At 45.9% G+C, this 21931-nt stretch overlaps 1 protein-coding gene across 2 annotated transcripts; it reads right to left on the bottom strand.

Moving 5' to 3' along the window:
- Window positions 1-411: 411 nt before the first annotated feature.
- On the bottom strand, window positions 412-19912 carry GTPBP1 (GTP binding protein 1). Of its 2 annotated transcripts, XM_080971383.1 has the most exons (13): window positions 19685-19912; window positions 18042-18153; window positions 16312-16492; window positions 15453-15801; window positions 12520-12643; window positions 10353-10467; window positions 9022-9166; window positions 8698-8880; window positions 6063-6198; window positions 5320-5498; window positions 3858-4058; window positions 2845-2886; window positions 412-2415 (listed from the first exon to the last, which is right to left on the bottom strand). In XM_080971383.1, the coding sequence occupies exons 1-13, from the start codon at window positions 19907-19909 to the stop codon at window positions 2323-2325; spliced, it is 2085 nt and encodes a 694-aa protein (XP_080827509.1). In that variant the 5' UTR covers window positions 19910-19912; the 3' UTR covers window positions 412-2322. The 2 variants fall into 2 exon arrangements, with proteins under 2 accessions (XP_080827509.1, XP_080827510.1); XM_080971384.1 differs by lacking the exon at window positions 2845-2886 and having other exon boundaries at window positions 19685-19911.
- Window positions 19913-21931: the final 2019 nt, after the last annotated feature.

Below are 21931 nucleotides of genomic sequence, written 5' to 3'. Positions count from 1 at the left end.
AAGTTCATGTGCACTGGAATATGTGGATGCTGTTCACCTGAATATTACACTGTGGCCCATTGTAGTCTTCCTGATAAACTACCTCCCTCCTTAAAGTTTTGTACTCTTGTCAATAATAGCAAAAAATAAATAAGCAAAACGAAAGTAGGGGCTCATTTTGCATACAGTGAGCAAAATGACCCTTCTCTTGTGGTCAGCACTACTAACACCCCTGACTAGGCACGAAAACCAAGGTGTGTTCCTAGCCCTGGAGAGCAGCCAGCCCTGATCTCAAGGAGTAGCTTCAGCTTTGCATGATGCCTGCTTGAAAACATCTAAGCCTCCCCTCTGACACATGCAGATTCAGAGGTACCAACACAGTCACTGCTTCATTCCCTCTACAGTTGGAAGAACTGACAAACAACAAAGCCATTTAATTTTAAAACGTTAAACAAACCTTTCTTTTTATTATTATTATTATTACATCATGCCAGCCTCAGTAGTCTTTAAATGCTGGTCACAAAACAGAACACAGCACCATGTGGCTTTTTGCTTTTTTTTTTTTTTAAATGAAAACTTCAGCACTGCACATTCCTCTTTCAGAACTAAGGAATGAAAGGAGAAGAAAAAATAAAAAGGACACCACACCAAGGTCTCCACTTCCCTTGGAAACAGAAGGCCATGAGGCGGATGTCGCTACCGGGCACCCAAGGCACCAAGTGATACAGGCTGCCGTCTTCCTTTAGCCACAGCACGCTCCATTCTCTCCCCAAGGGTGCTATTAATACTGTCACTGCTTGGGATGCTGCCCACAAAGTTTCAGGCAAGAAAGTAGACCATAAGCCGTGCCTACCTACTCATCAGTGTTCACTCTTAGCTTCCGGGAAACTCCAGCCATTCAAAAATGTTAGGATGATGTTGCAGACAGCAATATGAGAGACATGGGGAGAGACTTTAAAAGCTACAAACCAGTGAACTACAAACCTGGTTTTTGTTTTTAAACAAAAACATGATGCCAGTTAAAAGTCAATTCAGAATAAGTGCCTCAAAAAGAAGCAGCAAATGTGTATCAAAGTTATAAAATCTTGAACATGTGTCCAAATTTAAAAGCACAGCTCAGAGCTGGCTCCAGTAAACCTCTTCCTGCTTTTACACAGTGAGTGTGTCTAAACCCAAGTTATGATTCTGAGGAGAGGCTGAAATGAGGGGTGCAAGCCGGCTTCTAGACACTAAGAAGCCCATGCCCACTTACAGGCAGCAACACCCATTTCCCTAATGAGGAGAAATGAATTCTTGCATTACACAAATATGCAGGGAGAAGTCGCCCACTGACAGTGTCAGTTCTCGAGGAGGGGAAGGAAACACTGCCTTTAAAGATACACTTGGATACCACGGGGAAGAAATGGGTGGGTCACAAGAAGCCAACTTGTAATGTCTCTCCCTTTCCCCAATCTGACGTAGCTGGTTAGAAAACCAGATATGGCAGGATTCAGAATATGCAGGCACCCATGACTGACTGCAAGAAAAATAGTAGGTTTTGAACACAAGGCCCAAAAAGGATTGTGTGAAATCAATTTGTTGACTTTACACCAACAATTCCAAAGCCACCAGTGCTTTTGTGGCCTGCTCCACCTCCTCCCAAAAGTCTCGCTTTTAAAGTAAGCTTACAAGTGCATAATTATGAGATCTAGGATCTCATATCAATCCAGCTTTTGGGATGCTGCTGGAGTGTGTGTGTGTTCCTTCATGTCGATTACCAATTGCAGGCATTGGTACTTTAAACTAGAGGAGGCCGCCCAGGGCTCACGCAGTTTGACTGGTGTGAAAGGGGGGGAATTCCTACCTCTTCCGAACCAACTAGCATATTCATACTTGTATGAATGGGATTTCAGGAATTCTTGATTGTAGCCCACAGACACAGGGTCAGTTTCAAAAATATATATATGACAGGGTGGGGAAGAGAAGAGGAGGCAGTTACCTTACTCTGTATACCTAGATCCTCCCGATTCTTCATCCGCACGCATACCACACACAAACATCCACCATAATAAAAACTAATAAAAAATCATGACTAAGAGCTCACGATGTACAAAATGTTTGGGCGGGGGGGGGGTAAAAAGGGAGAAGGCGGCAGCTGGTCAGTCCCACGTGTGCTTTTGTCACCTTCGTTAGCTTAAACTGTAAACCCTGCGTCCCCCCCAGTGGCTCCTCTCCAGGAGGCGAGGAGGAGGAGGAGAAGTTCCACAGTAGCAGATCAGCTGGGATGGATTTTGGTTAGGCTGCTCCAGGGTTTTGGGTTGAAGAAGGGGAGGGTGCGAATTCCGCAGTGATTAAAAACGATGTTCAGCAGCCACCAGCAGGAGTCACAATAGCCCCTTGAGACTTCACTTTATGGCGCTGCCCTCCACGTCGACGGCCACCTCCTCCAGTCTTCACCTGGGGGTAGAGAAGAAGAGCGCTCAGGTAAGGGCAAGGTGGGGAAGACAGGATCTGAACCTCTCAGCCCTAAACTGAACAAGAGGAGCGGGAATGGACAGTGTCAACCAACCGTATCCAGAAGTGAAAGGCAAGGGTGGGGAACCCGTGGTCCCCCAGATGATGTTTGACTCATGGCAAAGGATGTTGGAAGTTATAGTCCAACATCTGGAGTGCCACTGGTCTCCCATCCCTGGGGGAAGGAAAGAACTGAAGTTGTCTTTATCCTTTCAGGACCTATGAGCACCTTTGCAATAGGCCAAGCTTCTACCAAAGCAAGCAGGCATTCTAAAAGGAAAATTGTAAGACTTTGGAGGGGAGGGCCCTTTGCAAGGGTGGCCTTTTCTCCCCAAGGCAATCAAGTCAAAGCAACAGAGGATGCAGAAGTACCTTGCTGCCCTCTCGGTTGTGGGGCTCTTCATCCAGGGCAGGCTGAAGGAAAGCAGCAAGGAAAGAGAAGCATAGGTGAGCAGAAGGCAGCAGACATCCAAGATGTTGGACAAAGATCAGCAGAGGGGAGAGCAGTCCCTTAAAAACTGCCACCAAGTGAGCACAGCAAGAGAGGAAACAAAGCACCAGTGATATAGACAGAGGCTGTGACAGACTTTGCCCCCCCCCCCCAAGACAAACTCTGGAGGAGAAGAGAGTACAGCAAGGGCACCAGGAAGCCACATTTACACCCAAGATGCAAAGCAAGAAAGCAGCTCAGATTCTTTCAGTCCTATTCTTAGAGAGCACCCTGTAACATATGTATAAAAGTGCATTTCTTTGCTACAATTATCGTAGCTGATGCTTGCAATTGCAGCATTTAAACCTCATCCCTCCGGTTTCAGGAGTCTCAGAATAATGCCAACACACACTTAAAATACAGCAAAGGGAAAAACAAAAGAGCAAAGGAACTGAGACTAAGTTTTCACTTCAGCAGAAAGAACTTCATTTCAAAGGTTGAGCAGCCAGATGCCCCATGAAACAGAAGGCTGAGAGCTCCGTCATTGGTCAAGGAGGTCCTTCTACAGCCTGTGCACAACTGCGCAAGAGGTCCTTCTCTGAGCTCTGCATGCCCTTACCACACACAGCAAAGACATGCACAAGGAAAGCCCAACCGATAAGCTGCAGAACAGCAGCAGGGCTCCGATGGGGAAAGTTAACAATACAGTTACGGGCAAGCAGGGGCAACTGCTCAGGGCCTCACGCCAGGCCAGGCCTGCTGTTTCTGCCCACTTGGCAAGGCTCTCACCCCCTCCCTTCCTAGAGCCACTTCACAGCCAGCCACTCACTAGTATTCAGGCACAGGACTAGGAGGTAGCAGGTAAAATCTGGCTCACCTTAAAAGGTAGGCATGTTTACTACAAAAAGCTTAAGAAGCCATGAAAGATGACTTTGGCACAGGCGGCTCTGCATACCTGAGGCTGCTGGGCACTCGAAGGTGCTGAGGGGGCTGCTCCCAGCGAAACTGCATCATCTGCCACTATGGGACTCGCCGTTGCCATGCCAGCCTGCGCTCCCCCTTCCTCTCGCTTGGTCAGGGGCCCCTTTTTCGTGGACTGCATCTTGATCTGCTGAGGCTTGGAGTTCATTGGAGAGTTATTTGTGGTCTGGAGTAACTGCCAGTCGAAAGGATGGTAGAGGCAAAAAACAGAATTGTGCCAGTGTTGTTGCTTTCATTTTAAGCACAGAGTTGGTTTAAGCAAAGTTCACCTTTGACATTCAACAGGACCTCAATATGTTGAAAGAAAATGCTCTTCCCCAGGGAGGCTCGCCTGGCGCCTTCATTACATATATTTAGGCGCTAGGGAAAACCATTCCTCTTCTCCCAGGCCTTTGGCTAATTAAACATTCTATGGCCTTTTGAACTGGTTTGTGTGTATGTATTGTTTTGTTTGTTACAATGTTGTGTATCTTTGTGTTTTTGTATTGTAAACTGCCCTGTGATCCCAAGATGAAGGGCGGTTTAAATTTAATAAATAAAATAAAAGGACTGGGAATGGTGTGCGTGCACAGCAACACACCAAATCTCATTCACACCTGCACAGCTCTCTTATCTCCCACTTCCCCTGCAGTGGAAAGGGAAGTGACAAACAATTTCCTCTCTGTTCTTTAAGCACTTTCTGTTTCATGTCTCTTATTCCCTGCAGTAGGGCAGGTAGGTAAAGCAGAGGTGTGATAGCAACAGCTAAGCCTCGCTGGGCCATACGCCAAGTCAGGATGAAAATAGTCTCCTTTCATTATTATTTTTAACCCAGGTCATGCATGAAACTGCCTTCTGTCAACAACCAGGTCCCACAAAGTTCCCAAGATCTTTAAAAAAAGTAATTTATAGAGATGGGAAGAAAGCACTTGAAAGCCAAGCAACTTGCCCTTCACCCAGAAAGGAAGCAAGGCCCTCACAGCACAGACTAGGTGGCTGGGCTGGCAAAAAAGTTTGGCAAGTATTAAAAAAACTTAGCCATTTGAGCAACATATGGTTTAAAGGGCGGGGCATAGATGGACAAGAATTCCCCCTTCAGCAAGGGAATACAGGAATTAGTGGAAGAGAAAGAAAGCTTGTTCTGTCTAGCAGGGTTATATGCAAGTCTGGGTTTAAGGTTGTTGTGGGGTTTTTAAAAAATCAACTAGCAATGCTCACTCCTATCCTAAAGACAGAGAAAAATCAAAAGGAAAAGGAGAACAGAGCCATATGACATGGTTTCAAGGAAGGTATGGAAATTCTGAGAAGCCAAGCAACTTCCCCATCATCATCATCTATCAAGAAGCTCGAGTTTTCAGTAACTAACTAGAGGGAAGGGAGGTGTCTGTAGTACTGTACCTAAGGCATGCACAAACTTTGAGAACCCATGTCCTATTTTACCCCAAAAGCTCTGTTACCTTGGTGATGGTACCCACAGCTTTGGTACGCCCTTCACGGAAAACCAGCCGCTGGTCTATGTGCAGGTACTCCGGGGTCTTGATGAAGCGGAAGTGCACGGTCGCCTTGTCTCCTGTGCGTAGACAGTCTTTGTCCATACTGAGGATAGTGGCTGTCTGGCGGATGCTGCCACAATGCACTGTGAACAGTAAGATTCTCACTGGCACTCAAACTGCAACAAGCGGACAAATCTCAGTAGCACAGGATACCCTGAACTGCCACCAGCTATGCTGCTGCATGCAGATGCTGCTAAATTCACAATACAAGCACCTTACGAATCCATGTTTGTCAGCAGGTATATTCAATTTCCAGCGAAGAGGCAACGTCAGAAGATAATCTACGTACATAGCACTAATCTGCTCAGCAAGCCAGCCCTACCACCATGCCTCATAACTTCTATAGGGAAGGCTACAGAGGCCAAGTGCAAGTCTCCTATAGCCATCCACTGAACCCATAGCTCAAGTGGGATTTTGATGAAGGTGCAAGTCAAGCACCCCTAGTGACAGTTCCCATAAGAGCCTTCTATAACTTCCCAAATTTGATCCACAAGGAATCACTTTCTATTTCAGCCATTCTCTTGTGGTTGCTGCTCCTCATAAATTTGTCAGTATCAGAACTTAAATGACGCAACCACAAATTAATTCAATACCCAGGGCCAAGGCAGGAGGGGTGTGTAAGGGACACAAAAAAACCCTACACATACCCATCGCCTGATAACGTGGACTGATGGTGGTAGGATGATGCAGAACCAGAATCTCAGCTTCAAATTCCCAAGACGCTTGAGGATTTAATCGGGGAGACACCATCACCATGCCTTTCCGGATAGAGGAGCGCTTGATCTGGAAGTGCAACAATTTTAAAGAATAATTTAGCAGTAAATTCACTTAGGCTGATTTTTTTAAAAAAAGAAATCTACCGTATTTTTCGCTCCATAGGGCGCACCGGACCATAGGGCGCACCTAGTTTTGGGAGGCGGAAAACAAGAAAAACTCATTCTGAACCCCAGAAGCCAGAACAGCAAGAGGGATCTGGCTTCTGGGATACCGTGTGGCTGTTCTGGCTTCTGGGATAACCGCGCCAAGCCTCTTCAGGGCAGCGGGATGAAGGCTCCCCCTGCCCGAAGAGGCTGCGCAGGGCTAAAGCAGAAGCCAGGACAGGCGCATCGCTGAAGGGGAGCTGCGCCTTCTCTCTCTGCGCAGAGAGGGAGAAGGCGCAGCGCCCTTCAGCGAAGCTGGAGAAGGAACAGAAGGAGACCCTTCTGTTCCTCCTCCGGCTTCGCTGGACAGGTGCATCGCTGCGAAGCAGGAGAAGGAACAGAAGGAGACCTTCTGTTCCTCCTCAGGCTTCGCTGGACAGGCGCGCCGCTCAAGGGGTGCTGCGCCTTCTCTCTCTCTGCGCAGCGCCTCTCCTTCACAGGAGAGGTGCCGCGCAGGGAGGGAGAAGGCGCAGCGCCCTTCAGCGAAGCTGGAGAAGGAACAGAAGGAGACCCTTCTGTTCCTCCTCCGGCTTCGCATGACAGGCACGTTGCTGAAGGGGCGCTGTGCCTTCTCTCTCTCCGCGCAGCGCCTCTCCTTCACAGGAGAGGCGCTGCGCAGAGAGGGAGAAGGCGTAGCGCCCTTCAGCGAAGCTGGGGAAGGAACAGAAGGAGACCCTTCTGTTCCTCCTCGGGCTTCGCTGGACAGGCACACCGCTCAAGGGGCGCTGCGCCTTCTCCCTCTCTGCGCAGCGCCTCTCCTTCACAGGAGAGGTGCCGCGCAGAGAGGGAGAAGGCGCAGCGCCCTTCAGCGAAGCTGGGGAAGGAACAGGAGACCCTTCTGTTCCTCCTCCGGCTTCGCTGGAAAGGCGCGTCACTGCGAAGCGGGAGAAGGAACAGAAGGAGTCCCTTCTGTTCCTCCTCGGGCTTCGCTGGACAGGCGCGCCGCTCAAGGGGCGCTGCGCCTTCTCCCTCTCTGCGCAGCGCCTCTCCTTCACAGGAGAGGGGCCGCGCAGAGAGGGAGAAGGCGCAGCGCCCTTCAGCGAAGCTGGAGAAGGAACAGAAGGAGACCCTTCTGTTCCTCCTCGGGCTTCGCTGGAAAGGCGCGTCGCTGCGAAGCGGGAGAAGGAACAGGAGTCCCTTCTGTTCCTCCTCCGGCTTCCAGGTCAGGCGCCTCGCCGCGAAGCCGAGGAGCCTGCATTCGCTCCATAGGACGCACACACATTTCCCCTTCATTTTTGGAGGGGGAAAAGTGCGTCCTATAGAGCGAAAAATACGGTATATCTTTTCCTAGCATTTTACAGATGAAAGACTACATAAGCCTCTTTTGGGATGGAATGGGGTGCCCATCCAGCCGAACAGTGCTGAGCATGAGTTTTACAAAGGTGTTGGGAGAAACATGAGAATGAAATAATTTCAAAAGCAAAAAACTTCAAGGGATGGTTTTGGTCAGCACAAAATTGCTATCCTTTAGGGATGTTATCAGATTTTCTTACAAGCTGTCCTTCCTTCATCCCCTATGAGGACAAACTTAAGTTGCAGACAACCTAGGTTGCCTAAATGATGCAATTTGAATGCCAGCTTTAAGTTGGAGAAATTACAAATGTCCATTCTTCATGGATGTAGAGAAGTTGGGATGCAATAGTGAAAGTATTCCTTTGGCTTTCTCTCTGCTAAACAAATGACTCACTTAAAAGCACAATGTCCACTGCTACCTTTAGACAAGTTTAGTCCTAGCATGCCTTTGCAATATTAGACCCTGCAAATAAAACCTGCTCTCAGCCCCATATAGTAAGCCTGACAAGTTGCAATCCTAAAAACAATGACTAGGGAAAACCACATCTGAATGCAGGAGGACTTGGTTCCATTGCCCAAGGAAGAAGACAGATGTGATTAACAGCTGGATTTCATATGTCCCAAACGTGAAGAATCGGCCACCGTATGTTTCTCCTCAGCAGTTCTGGGTGCAACAGGAAACCAACCAAGCACCTAACAGAACCCCATCTGAATTTCCGCTATCTCCTCCCACATTCTACCTTCAAACTGTGATGAAATGACACCATTAAGGCAGCTCAAAAACCAGCACTAATATTCTCTTTCCCCACAACCCTATTTTATTTACCATCTAGTCTGATGAAGATTTCTACAGAACTTAAAAGCTTGCACGTTATTTTATAGCATTAGGGATTGCCCTCATGTGGATTTTGGATTTTTTTTTCTTATGGGCCAACGCAACTAGCTTTACTTTTTGTGCAGTCTCAGAGTAAACATTCTCCTAACTGCACTGGCAGTTTCCCAAAAAACCCTCATTTTCTCCCAACAGAAAAGTAATGGAATACCCTTGGCCAATGAAGTCCACACTCACCTTCTTCAGAGCAAAGGAGGCAGTCTGTCCTCCTCGAACCTCTTTGACGGGCATGCGCTTGCGGTGGATGGACTTCACAGCAATGGGCAAGAAGTTACCCAGAGGGTCTGGGCCGAGCAGCAAGGTGTCATTTAACTTGATCAGGCCTCTTAGTGTTGTCCCAGACACCACTGTCCCTACACCCTGCATCAGGGAGAAGTGCAAAAGGCAAATGAATTAGTCACAATGGTAGAGCAACAGCAGAATCAAGCCAACATCCCCATTCCTTCCTCCTCTTGGAAAAAAATTAGACTGAAGTGAGACTCTCAGCACCACTCTCCTTACTGGAACAGAGTAAGTGTCATCTATCTGGAATTCTGCAGGTTCCTCTTCCCTGTAACTGGTCCTTGGAGACAGGAGATTGAGAAACATCTTAAGCAATTCCAGGTTCTCACCGGTGACATTGGAAATCTGGAATATTGGGCACATCCTAATTGGAACAGAGAGAGAAAGAGAGAATGAGAACATATGAGTTATTCACAGTTCTAAGTTAGGTTGATCTTAATACTTGCAAGACGTCACATGTGCTGGTTGGCATGTTCAGTATCGGAAGGAAAATTCCCTACAGGAAAGTACTAGCGGTAGTACTCTTAACACTAGCGACATTCAGCTAAATAACTTTATATCTACTTCTGTTTTTTCTGGGATGGCAGCAAAAGTGCCCACTCAACTGGAGAGTCATCTTGCATGGTCAGCTTCCTTTCAGATCACACGCTGTAGTTACATCAGATGTAATATTTACATTTTTAGCTCCTACAATTTTACTCTCTTTCCCCCTCTCATCAGCAGTTGGGACCAAGCCATTAAGAGAACAGTCCAGCAGACATGCCAACCATCATCAGTTGTCCAGGATATTTCAAGAAGAGGACAGACCTAACACAATGCTAGCTGCCAATCTCACGCAACTGTTCACTTCCTTCATTTATCCCAGCTTTCCAGTATGGCTTATCTTCTGTTCCATACATATGGCATCCACATTTTGCGGCAATGGCGGGGAGGGTGTCTCATGCAACAGATCAGCAGCAGACTCCTGGCCATACTTCTTGCAAGGCCATTTGCTTCAGCCTCTACACAAAAGCAGGGCCATTCATTTTCTGCTCCTAGCCATCACCCCCCCCATCCTCCCAAGTCCTCTGCTTGCTTTCATCCTTGCACCAACTGTGGATGCCAGAAATGGATTCAAAGCAACAGAGGCAACTCCACATGGTTTCATTAGAATTTGACCTTGGCATTTCCCGCTCACTGGCAAGAAAAACAAACTAATATATGTGGCAAAAAGAAAGATGATTCCTGAAGTCCACTTTAACTCCAGTCCTGGCCATTTCTACCATCCATCTTCACCTCTTCGCATGCATTTCTTGCCCAGAAACCTGGATAATCTGTTTTGAACCTGCCCAACAGAACTAAAGGCGCAGATCCCACCAATTCAGGATCCTTACTATTTAAGCTTGTAAACATATTCCACATCTCTGTTGCAAATTCCTTATACTGCAACTGGAAAAAGACCTGTTTGTGCTCCCAACCAATTATCATCCCAGAAGAGTCTTGGGGTCAAAGTTCGAAGGCCATGTTCTAAGCAGACAAAGAGTGGTCCACTTTGTTTTCATTTCTGTCACCTTTCTGAGCTGAAGTTGGAGGCAGTAACGATGACATCATCTTTGCTCTGGACCAGGACAGGGATCTTTCTGCATCCCGGCGACTTCAGAAGTCGTTGCAACAGCTTCAGGGTTTCTTGATGAATAAAATGGAGAGGATTAGATCAATATCCCTTTCTTGCATTCAGCTTTATTGCCTTAGTTGTATTTACCTAATTTTAAGACCTTCTAAGAAACAGGTGGTTGTTATTATGTCCTCATATGTAAAACCACAGAATTCAAAGAGGGTGTACTTTCTTTTCCCCATGATTGTATGTACGCATGAGCAAGCTGTTACAGATGTCAGCTTTCCTAGGATTTTAAATTTAAAAAGAAAGCTATTTAAGTATCAGGAACATATAAGAGAACATGCAGGAGTCTTTGATACCAAAGGGTTAGTGAAATGGGGCTTTAGAGGTTGTAGTATGGGGCTTCTTGTGTTCTTAACAGATCTTTTCTCTCTCCATGTCTGGGTGTTGACCACACTGACAAACCTTCCCCAGTCTGACACCTCCAGATTCTGAATTACCATCCCCCCCATTATGGACCATTGGCCATATCAACCAAGGATGATGGGAGTCATAGTAAATGCATCTGGTGGGCACCAGGATATTGATCTGAAAAACAAGCCAGCTATTACAGCTAGTATGTACTGAATTTCCACTGCTATTCTAATTGTAGAAGTTGTCAAGCTAAGCCTCAGAGAGAAATAAGTTCAGTATTGCTACTAAGAAGCTATCAAAACATTACATACAATCCAGAATTTTGCATAGGCTTTTCTGTACTACGCATCCTGTTTCAATTTCAGGAAGCCTGCAGGGAGACCATGGAATCTTATGACTGGAAGGCTATCGTTTTCACAAGAAAGACTAGGATGTGTTTTTTGCTTGAGAATTGGTGGTTTCATTTTGTTTGCTTACAAAGCTAGCAGTGCTACCAGAGCTTTGAAAATATGTCCAATTCTAGCCAAACCCTTGTCTCAAAATTTGCCCCTGGCGGTGGATTCCATGTCTAATTGCATGTTGTGCTAGATGCTCCTCTAAGACAAGAACTTGTCTTTGCCAGAATAAACCGATTTTCCCACAAATGCTTACTGTTATGATGAGGAGTGAAAAACAAGATGTGCACATGAAAGATGGGTGCCAAGATGTATGCAACATCACGTACACATTTTAAAAGCGCCCGCTTTGAAGCACACTGAATGCTAGGTCCACCTGACCAATTCTCAAATTTCCATTTTCTACCGCAGTGCTAGCTGCACATTGCAGAGGTTCCTCGGTCATCTTATGCAGCAAGTAACAGAAAAGCCAATAACTGCAGCACCAGAAGACCAGGGGTCTCCTGAACAGGAGCCCACACATTTTGAATGAGCTTGGTAGCAAAACATTTGCTCTCTCGCTTTCCACTGTGTAGTCCCAAAGTGCATTCCTTTTCTATCTGATGCCCAGCATCTGCCACTAGTGATCATCTTTGTGGACCTCTTTTTTTGGAAGTGCATAATTACATACAAGGGAAAAGGCAATAATATTTCCTAAGCACTCATTTTGGTTGCACAGTTACGGCTATTGGTGACAATAGCTAAACGGTTTCTCAGTGTTCAGGGATATCGTGTAACTGAACATCAGTTGCGGGAGGAGAAACAGCAGGAAAGAGTTGCTGCTTTTGTTTCAGGAAGCACCATGTTGGGCCCTGTGGGGAACAGGCTAACTAGTTGGTTCTTTCATGACCCTAAGAACCAGGAAGTGAACAGATGCAAAAAGTCTAACTCTCAGCTACCTTCTCTTTCCCATAATCTTATTTACAGCAGTTGGGGAAGAACACAAGTCAAAACATTGCTTTTGAGCAGCTTCACTGTTGCAAAACAATTGTTTTAGAACTGCTGATATGACAGTTTTAAGAGACCAGCTACAGAGAAAAAACTGTACACCAAATAAGTCTCAACGAGTAAGAAGCAATGCAGGCCAGGAATTGGAGATGGTGAGAAAGAAAGGTTTGCTTAAACGGCTCCTTAGTAGAGTCTGAAGACACACTACCAAAACAGAAGGCAAACACTTCATAGGAGAGAGAAACTGTTTGCGCCATCTTCAGTTTATTTTATTTATATACCACCCTTCACCCCACAATCCCAGGGCAGTTTACAGGCAAATACCTTGGAGAATGTTGGCAGGACACATGTCAATCTTGGTCACCACCACAAAGACTGGGACGTTGAGCGCCAATGCAAGGCCCAGGTGCTCCTTGGTCATCCCAACAATTCCTGCATTGCTGCCAACCTGTATCAAGGAAAAGCACAATGAAGTGGGGAATAGGAGAGGCAGGCAGAATTTTAAGTCTCTGTCTAGATACACGGCTGCGACTTTGCTGGGCAGTGTAATGCAGACACGCCAGAAGAGAAAGGCAAGAGGTCAAATTTTAATAAATTATGAGAGCAATGGTTCTATCTAATACTGTTGTCCCACTAGCGCAACAGCCTTCTATTTGTGCAACAGAGCTTCTCTTTCCTCTCCTCCCAATTCAGCCCCCTTGTACAGCTTCAAAACCTACTCCAGACGGTTGCGGGAGTTCTGCTCACACAGCATTGGACAGAAACCCAGCGCTCTTCAGACATTAGCACTTGCCACTCTTGGAATAACATTTCTGGTATGTTCCATGGTGTGTAAAGTAAACTAGAAAGGCTTATTTCCTACTGCTTCACCAGGACAATGTCAAGAACAGATGGAAGAGGAATCCTGGGTCCTATTCCCAGAATCCTCTCAGGAAAAGCCACGGTGGAATAGGTTATCAACTAAACTTTTCCCAGTTCACGTCAATCACAAAATCACTTTGAGAAACCATTGCATTTGCAGGTGACACTGCGTCAGAGCTAGCCTTCTTGTGGGTGCATGCCCACTACCTCCTTCTCCTAGCATTGCAAAGAATGGCTAGTACAGTCTGCTCCAAAATAAGTGTCATAACTGGAGCTCTACTTCTCTGTTTTGCTGCAGGGAAGCCAGTGACACTGTTCAGATGATGTTCCCAGCCTCCCTGGCTTATGAAGTCAGGGACTAGCATTGGGGCCAAGCACTCCTCCCTAACTCTTTTTCCTCACATCACCCGTCAGCTTCACCACAAAGCTCCTGGCTTGTATCAAGCCAGAATTCTCAATTACAGCCAACCTCCGATTTGTGTGGGGGGGGGGGTTATGTTCCGGGTCATTGCACGCTTGCATGAAATCACATGCACTGGAAGCACCCTGCTCTGCCCGCCCTGTGCCCTCCCCCATTTTGGGGACCTTCCAGATGCTCTTGAACTCAAACTCTCATCATCACCACTGGTGATGTTAAATTCTTGAGAATAATCTTTTGGAGAATATTCTCGAGAATATTCTTGATTAATAAGAATATTGTACCATTGAATGTCACTGCAAAAACCAGTTGTTGGCACTGAATAAAAATATAGAAAAGTCAACTGTTTAAATCAAGGCCACCTCACATGCTGTTACACATAACTGTATAGGCCTAGGTACTTTAAGTGTAGAAAGCATTAAAACTACTTTCTGTAAAAAAATTAAAAAATCACCCTTATGGCCAAGGGTATAGAATTGCTGAGAATAAGGTCACACCAAAATAGAAAAAAAGCTATTACAAATAGTTGAAATACATACGAATTCAAATGTTCATCAAATTAAATGAATAGCATTTTTAAAACTAAAAAAAAAAGGTTTTCTGTAGCTCACATTTCAGAACTGCCAATGGTGAATGACACAATGCCCAGTAATGTAACTGGATCAAAAAAAATCATTATTCATTATTTACATTGACAAGATCACAGCTTGACTTATTTACTAGATTTTTTTAATGTGGGTTGTAAAACTGGTTCTTACATTAGAATTTATAGTTCATGGAAAATATTCTCCAGAGAATTTTCTAGCAGAGAATATTGTCAAAAATATTCTCATTCTTGAGGATATTCTCTGGAGAATATTCTCACCTCAGCTCACTAATCACCACCCACCAACCTTGTTGGCTGGGGCGAATGGACTTGGGAATCTAACAACATCTGGAGGGCCACACGTTTTCCTTTTCTTGACATATACCATGGTTGATGAAGCTGGGAACAATGTCCCAACTGAGCCACTATCTCAGAGTGTATCAGCTACCCCTTAATGTCATTCTGCAAGCATGTCATCAAGTGGCAGGCTGTGGCTCTTACTGATAAGAAAGGTTGATATGGGATACTGACCCATGAACAGAAAACTAAGCTAAAGAATTTCTATACCGCCATCTCCTCACAAGGAAGCACCTGTCTGCAGTTTAGACTACATGCCAATAAATCTGAGAATTCTTTGTTTATTTGACTGAAGCACACATACTCCAAAACCAACACAGGAATGTGCCACGGAGGGAGGAATAGTTTGCCTCTCATGGTTGCGGAAAGAAATCCACTGATACAGATAGAACCTGAGACAAGTTGTGTTAAGCCACTATGGCAGAATTAGGTGTCCTCACAGTGCAGAAAAAATCTTTGTTGTTGCTGTTGCTGCTGCTGCTGCTGGGAGAGCAGGGGGAGACCAGCAAGGACAAATGTCAAATTAAGTTCTGGAAACAGGTACCGAACCTTGAATGCTTTGCACACATGACAATATCTTTGACACCCTGACACATGGGCAGGGGGCACTTCAGAAAGAGCTTTTCTGAACTTCACGGTGTTTTTGCTTAGAGCATTTACTCATGTAGAAGCTCGCACCCGTATCTGACGCATGAGCATGAATGGAGAACTCAGTTCAATCCTTAACATAGGCCATAAATCACCCTCAGATAGGGAAAGAGGAACATGGTGAACCACAAGAAACAGTCCTCCAAGCAGTTTGTTCCCAACCTTGAAGCCTCCAGCATTCTACGGCAGGAAATCACCACTTACTGAGAGTGACATGGCCCACGGCCCCAACTAATTTCTGAGCCCCTGTTCACAATAACAGTGAGAGTTCTAGCCTATATTGTTTTCATTAATTCCTTAACTCTCCAACAAAAAAGATGGGAAAGTGCTGTGGATGTTAAGAGCCCCTTGCTGCTACTGACATCCCACCACCACGGCACAGCTTACCATTAGCATGCAGAAGTCAGGTAGGTGCCCAGTCATGCCAAAGACTGTAGTCTTCAGGTACTTCTCGTGCCCAGCCAGGTCAATGAAGGTTATGACCTTTGTTGACTTCTCACAAATCTTAGTCCACTCCAGACTTCCACCGTGGCTATCAGGCTTGTTCACTACATTGCCCTCACTGTCAAAGCCCAATATGTCATTGCCCACGCTGCTAGTACGGCCTGATTCGATCTCGTGCTTGTGGCGGAAAAGCTTTTGCCGGGCAAAGCCACGTCCATTGTCCAGCTCACCATGGGTGAGGACACCCAGCAGCGTGCTCTTTCCTGCGTCCACATTGCCAACCACGGCTACCCTGTAGGAAGGCAAAAGGAAGCCATCAGAACGTCAGCGGTCATGTGCAATCTCTGAATAAGGCTAAAGCCCTTTTAAAATGAGTAAAAGACAGGACCTATGGGGTTTCATAGAATTAAGAGCTGGAAGGGACCCTGAGGGTCATCTAGTCCAACCCCCTGCAATGCAGGAGTAGGAAGCTTTCCCGTACAGGGATCAAACTTGCCACCTTGGCATTATCAGCACCATGCTCTAACCAGCTGAGCTATCCAGGCTTACACATAGCACATAGAGAGCAAAAACCTACAACAGCAATCCTTTCATTCAGATACTGCTTGATCAGCCAAGTATGTGCACAAGATCCTAACCACTGGCTTGTATACAAAGCACAGACGAAAGGAAAGTTAATTAGTAAGGAGAGGCAGAGTCACTCCCATAGCCAAACCAGAGTTTCCAGCTTCTCACCACTACGTGTGCAGGCTACAGGAGTGAGCTTCATGCTGACGAACACTCCTCCTACCTATCTCCTTACCTGACCTCCAGGAAATCGTTGTCACCCACCCGCTTCCGCACCAGGTAGTCACGCACTTTGCCTCCTGCCTCTTGGTGCTCCCGCAAGAGGATCACATCTGCATCTATTTGCTCAGCCATGCTCTTCACGGTGGCGTAGGATGCTTCCATATCTGCATCACTGAGCCCGTACTCAGTCCCATCTAATGTAGGCACGGGGAAGAAATGAGGAACAGCTGCTTCAAATGTTTTGTCAGACCAGGTGTTACTTTGTCATTAATATAACCTCACCAGGGTCTTGCCACAGATGGGCCGGGCAAGGAAATGAAGAATCCATTATAATTTCAAATGCTTATGCAACGCAATGCATTTAACTGTTCATTTAGCCCTATTTCTCCAGGCTAAACAGTGTCCATCTCAAAAGTTTGGAAGGAAAGGTGGGATGTACGAGAGTCAATTGTGCTACCCTCTTCAAAACCTTGGCTCCATTAGTTGAAGACACAGCAAGAAGGTCATTACTTAATCCCACACCCTACTCTAGAGGTAGCCAAGATGCCCTCCAGATGTTTTGGACCACTGTTGCCATCAGACTCAGCCAGCATAGCCAATGGTCAGGGATGATGGAAGCTGTAGTACACAAGATGTAGTCGACTCCTCCTACCCTAACCCATTAAATGCTGATAACAGTTGAGAAACTTATGCTGGTGCAAATCTTACACTTGCTACACTTCCCCCCCTCCCCCCACCCCTGTTTCTTTGAAGACTAAGCAGACTGACATCACCTGAGCCAAGAACACCAAAGCCAAAACCACCAGTCACTTCAAAGGCAGCAAACACCCTTTAACATTTTACATTGGGTAGTCAGAGTAGAGAAAAGTAAATATGTAGCACTACCAAAAAAACCAAAACCCCAATTAGAGGAAAAACATTAACTGCCCTAAACATTTTCAACTTGCTTCACGGAAAAAAAACCCCATGACTGCATGCAATGCTAAGCTAAACCAGGGATTAGCAACAACAACCAAACACGCAGCTATCCAGAGTGAAAACCGTGGCGGCTTTGCTCCTCCACTGGTCCTGCTGCTGTTTCACTACTCAGAGCCAAACCATTTGGCTTAGTGTTACATGCAAACCCAATATTGAGGTTTTCCTCGCTCTCAACAAACGGTGAACTTATTGTAATCAAGATTTGCTCTTGGTTTACCATTCACAGTTTGTTTGGGGAAAACAAACAATTCACTATCTGCTAGAATTATGCTCAGATCATTCATGGTTGAATTGAGCCATAACTGTACTGAGTCCACCCTGGGATTGTGAGAATAGTACACATCGGCAGCACACAGTAACAAAGGGCCAGCCTCTCTGGTAAAGTGGTGCTCTTGAGCATATGGTTTGGAACAGATCATTCAAATTATGGTTTAATAGCAGACAAGCTAAAACACATCCCTTCTTTACCCCACATATCATTTGAATGGGATATACTTATTCAAAACGCAGGTCAGCATTGTTTACTGAAAGCAAATCGTTACTACTAGGCATATGTGGCCAACATGCAACACAGCATTAGCTGCATGCAGGAAAAATCCAATGAATTTATTTGTGTTATGGAAGAAAGGCTTTTAACTCTTGAGATCTAGTATACTAACTGTCCCATCCCACAAACACTATACTTCAAGCAATAGCTGTTTCTGTTGAAACCACTATAGCATCTTTAGCTTGGCTTGTGGTATTGAAGGAGGAAACCATGCTCACCTGATCCTTGTCCAATGACATAGATGGTCTCCCCGCATCCTTCATCCATCCTCTCCCACATCTGCCGCAGCAAGCTATCATACTGCTCTGATGTTGGGCTCACCATTACTAGCTGAAAATAAACCAGGTATCTGAGTTAAACATCCTGATATGGGGGAGGGGGCCAAAATCACTGGCACTAACTAGTAGATGATTTTCTAGAGGCCACATTCTCTCAAATTGTTTATGAACTGTTTTTCAAGGAGTTCATAATTATGAGATTCAGCTTATACGCAAAAGATACGTAGTCTAGTCCTTTTTGGGGGGCGGGTTATGACAGAGGAAATAAAAAAGGGTTAATATGACACCAAGGGGCCACAAAGTGTAAAGGGAAATTCAGAAAGCTTAGCAAAAGCAGTGTGAAGAAGGCTGAAGTGTATATGTATGTGTATGTGATATATATATATATATATATATATATATATATATATAATGTTCATTATAAAATCACTGTAGATCAAACAAATCCTTAGTAATGTAAAAAATATTCTGCTGCTTTGTGATGGCTTAAAAACAAAAAATAAACTCAAGGTACTCCTATTTTATTCATGAGTTAGATCACATGAAAAGCCACTCCACTTTCCCCTATGACTTCCATTTACTCACAACTGCAGAGATCACACAAAAAATGTAAAGCACCAGAGCCCCAGATGCCTGAACTTACAAAGTGGCCCATCATCACTTTTCATGGATACTCTGCTCTGAGATTTTGTCCCTTTTGAGCACATCACATGATTCCCACCCAGCAGGTTAACTAACAGTCATGCAGGTATCGCTGCCCATTCTTTTGTTTAAACATCACTCCTTATTCCACTTCAGGGTAGTACTACAAAACAAAGGCTATCCCTTGACAATACTTCACCCACAGCACCTGTTTAACAATTTCAACTTTAACCTTTTTTTTAAAGCAAAGCACTAAAAAGATAAGCGAGGAGCTTGAACTTTGTACTTGAAGGGCTGTATTAACACAGCACGAGGGTGTTGTTGTTGTTGTTGTTGTTGTTAAGGAAACTACAAACGGGGAAACAACTACAGCTGAAACCCTACCTACGCTTAAACCGGGAGTAAGCTTCGCGGAAATGAATGGAACTTATTTCTGAGCAGGCATTATTTACAGGGCTGGGCTGCCGGGCTGCAATCCTAAACTGCCTAAACGTGGAGTAAGCCCCACCGAAAACGGAGGGCCTTACTTGCGAGTAAGCCTGTTTACGCCCCCCCCCCTTCTCGTCCCCGTCTGAATCCATTCTCGCGTGCCACGTACACCAGCCCGTACCCTTGAAGCTGCCGCCGCCGCTGCCGCCGCCGCCCCTTGGCGACACCTTCGCCCTCCTTGTGCCTCAGGACTCGGAGGGGGGCAGCCGCCCTCTCGCCGCCTGAGGAGGGAGCGTCGGCAAGGGGCCCGGGGTACCTGCTCCGCGCTCCTTAAAGGGGGCTGGACGAAGTGCCCGGAAGGACAAGGGGAGGCACCGCCGCCAGACCGAACGGAGAGAGAGGGAAGTGCCGGAGCTGCCTCCGGGCGCGTGAGGGGTACCGGAGGCGCCAGGTACCGGGGTCTGGGCTGGCGGGGCCCTGGCTCTCCGCTGCCCCCCGGCCGCCGGGCCTACCTTGCTGGTGAGGTCGAGCTCGGGCTCCCCGTTGAGCACCTCGCCGTCCTCGCTGCAGTCCGAGTCCGCGACGCCGCGGTGGAACCTGGAAGAGGCCGCCACTGCCCCGCCGTGAGAGGCGGGCTCCGGGGCGAACATCGAGGCCGGCACCGGCGAGCCCCCCATCGGGGAGCGACTGCGCTCCGTCGCCATCTTGGCAGCCCCGGCCTCCTTCTCCGGCCTCATTAGCATAGGCCCCGCCCACCCCTCGCGTCGACCGAGCCGGAGGAGCCCGCCGAGCTCCGCCCCCCGAGCGGGCCTGCTTAATAATTTAGTACCCTGCTGACCAATCGGGGAGCAGCGCTGTTAATACAGTAAATTGCTGTATTGCTATGACAACCCGCAGCTAGAGCTTATTAATATGGATGAGCCATGCCTCCTTCGAAGACCCTTTTTGCGGTTCCTCCGGTTCAGAAAATAAAAGCAGCGGCAGCAGTGCCACTCGGATTTTTATTTATCTCTATTCTGGAAACTCCGGCTGGGAGCGGGGCGGTGTTTTCGCGGCCAATGGGAGGGAAGAATGCATGATAAACAAAGTTCCTCGCCAATCGTGGCAAATATTTAAGTAATAGGCGGAAGTGGAGCCTCCGCCAATCAGAGAGCAAGATTACGGCCGAGGTGAGTAGGTGAGAAAAGAAGGTGGGAATTTGATCGTGACGGCCAATAAGAAGGAGTGTACATATGCCAAAGCCAACAAATACCCCAACCCATTTTGTGATTGAATGGGGATTGCCTCTATTTACTTCTGTCTCTGAGACAGATTGTCTCGCCCGGGATAATCCCTGGCAAAAGCTGATGAAACGGGGTTGAAATAAATCGCTTTGAGTGGTGATAATCTTATGCAATCGAGCAGTCATACTTGCGTTCCGTGACTTTCGCCCAAGGCCAATAACGTTTTATTTCCTTGTTTTTCAGCCTCATTTTGAGAGCGAGGAGGTGGCACTGAAACGTGTCTGGACTAATCTCCAAATGCTCAAAGCCTTCGTGTAAATCGGTGAAGCCTCACTCAGCCCAAGCGCTTTTGTTTTGGCACTGGTATTCTTGTTTTCGCATTTCTTACCCATTAGGAATAAATTGAACGGCCCCCGCGGACTTCAGTGTTTTGAGAAGCCAGCAGACAAGCAATAATAATAATACTACTGCTATTGTTATTACCTGTTCTTCACCAGTAGGTCCCAGGCCAGGTTAGGACAATCTAAAGTTCAAATTTAAAAATCACTTAAACTACATGACATTTGTAGAAAAAATGTGTGCCTTTCTTAACACACATCTTAGAAGGCTGACCTGTACAAGCACTCAAAGCCTAAATTTCTTTTGAGGGTTTTTTTATCTAGTTATTTTAAGTTTCTTTAGATGGACAAATATTTTATATTTGTGTTCCATCTAGCCTGCGCCTTTAGGAAAAGTAAGAAAGCTTTTTGGCATTTTAAAGATTAACATGTTTTGTAGCATAAGCTTTCCTGGGTCTGTAGGATGTGCCAATAAGCAAGGTGGAAGAATCACCTATATTCTCAAAATACAAAATTCTTCCACTAAAAAAATGCACATACTATGTAGACATGTATATATCTGGAATACATAAGGAAGAGAGGGAAATGCTGTATCTTTGTAGCATGGAGTCACAATATCTCAAGCACTGCAAGAGAGCTGTGTGTTACTGTACTATTCAGCACTCAATAATGAAATTCAATTCAGTCAGTATGGGCGTTGTCGAAATCTGACAATTAGTGGCCAGTTCTTAATAAAAAGAGCAAGGTAAAATTAGTGATATTGTGAACACTAGGGTTTTTCTTCTCACTGATGACATGAGGAAATACAATAAATCACAGGTCAAAGTGGTGACTGATCAGTTGCATAAGATTACAACAGTTGAGAATTATTGTGTTTCAGACTTGTGTAATAAGCATTGTCTAAGGATTGACCCAACCCAGACTTTTAAATCTCAGTGTGAGAGACTAGAGGAAATCCCCATTCATTTATACAGTACACACAATATAAAGCTATAGGGAGCTGAGGGCCACTTATTTCCATGGGTGAAAAAAAACTCAGAAAATATTAAAAGTATTGATGAAGACTTGGATTTTCATGACATTTGGAATGGCTGAATTTATTAGCTTTTAGCCTACCTATACTCTGTCTCTTGTATAATATTAATTTGGTTGATGAGTTATCCTGTGAAATGATGATTGAATTGCCTATGTTAGCTGT

This window comes from Podarcis pityusensis (genome assembly GCF_964106645.2).
Source record: "Podarcis pityusensis genome assembly, chromosome: 10".
In the NCBI taxonomy this organism is placed as follows: Eukaryota; Metazoa; Chordata; class Lepidosauria; order Squamata; family Lacertidae; genus Podarcis; species Podarcis pityusensis.
This window is presented reverse-complemented; position numbering and strand designations above follow the sequence as displayed.

Coding starts and splice junctions, on each gene's coding strand:
- GTPBP1 (XM_080971383.1), bottom strand. CDS start 19,909: ATGAGGCCGGAGAAGGAGGCCGGGGCTGCCAAGATGGCGACGGAGCGC. Junction 18,154..19,684: donor AGCTCGACCTCACCAGCAAG/GTAGGCCCGGCG, acceptor GTTTATTTTCAG/CTAGTAATGGTGAGCCCAAC. Junction 2,416..2,844: donor ACAACCGAGAGGGCAGCAAG/GTACTTCTGCAT, acceptor CTCTACCCCCAG/GTGAAGACTGGAGGAGGTGG.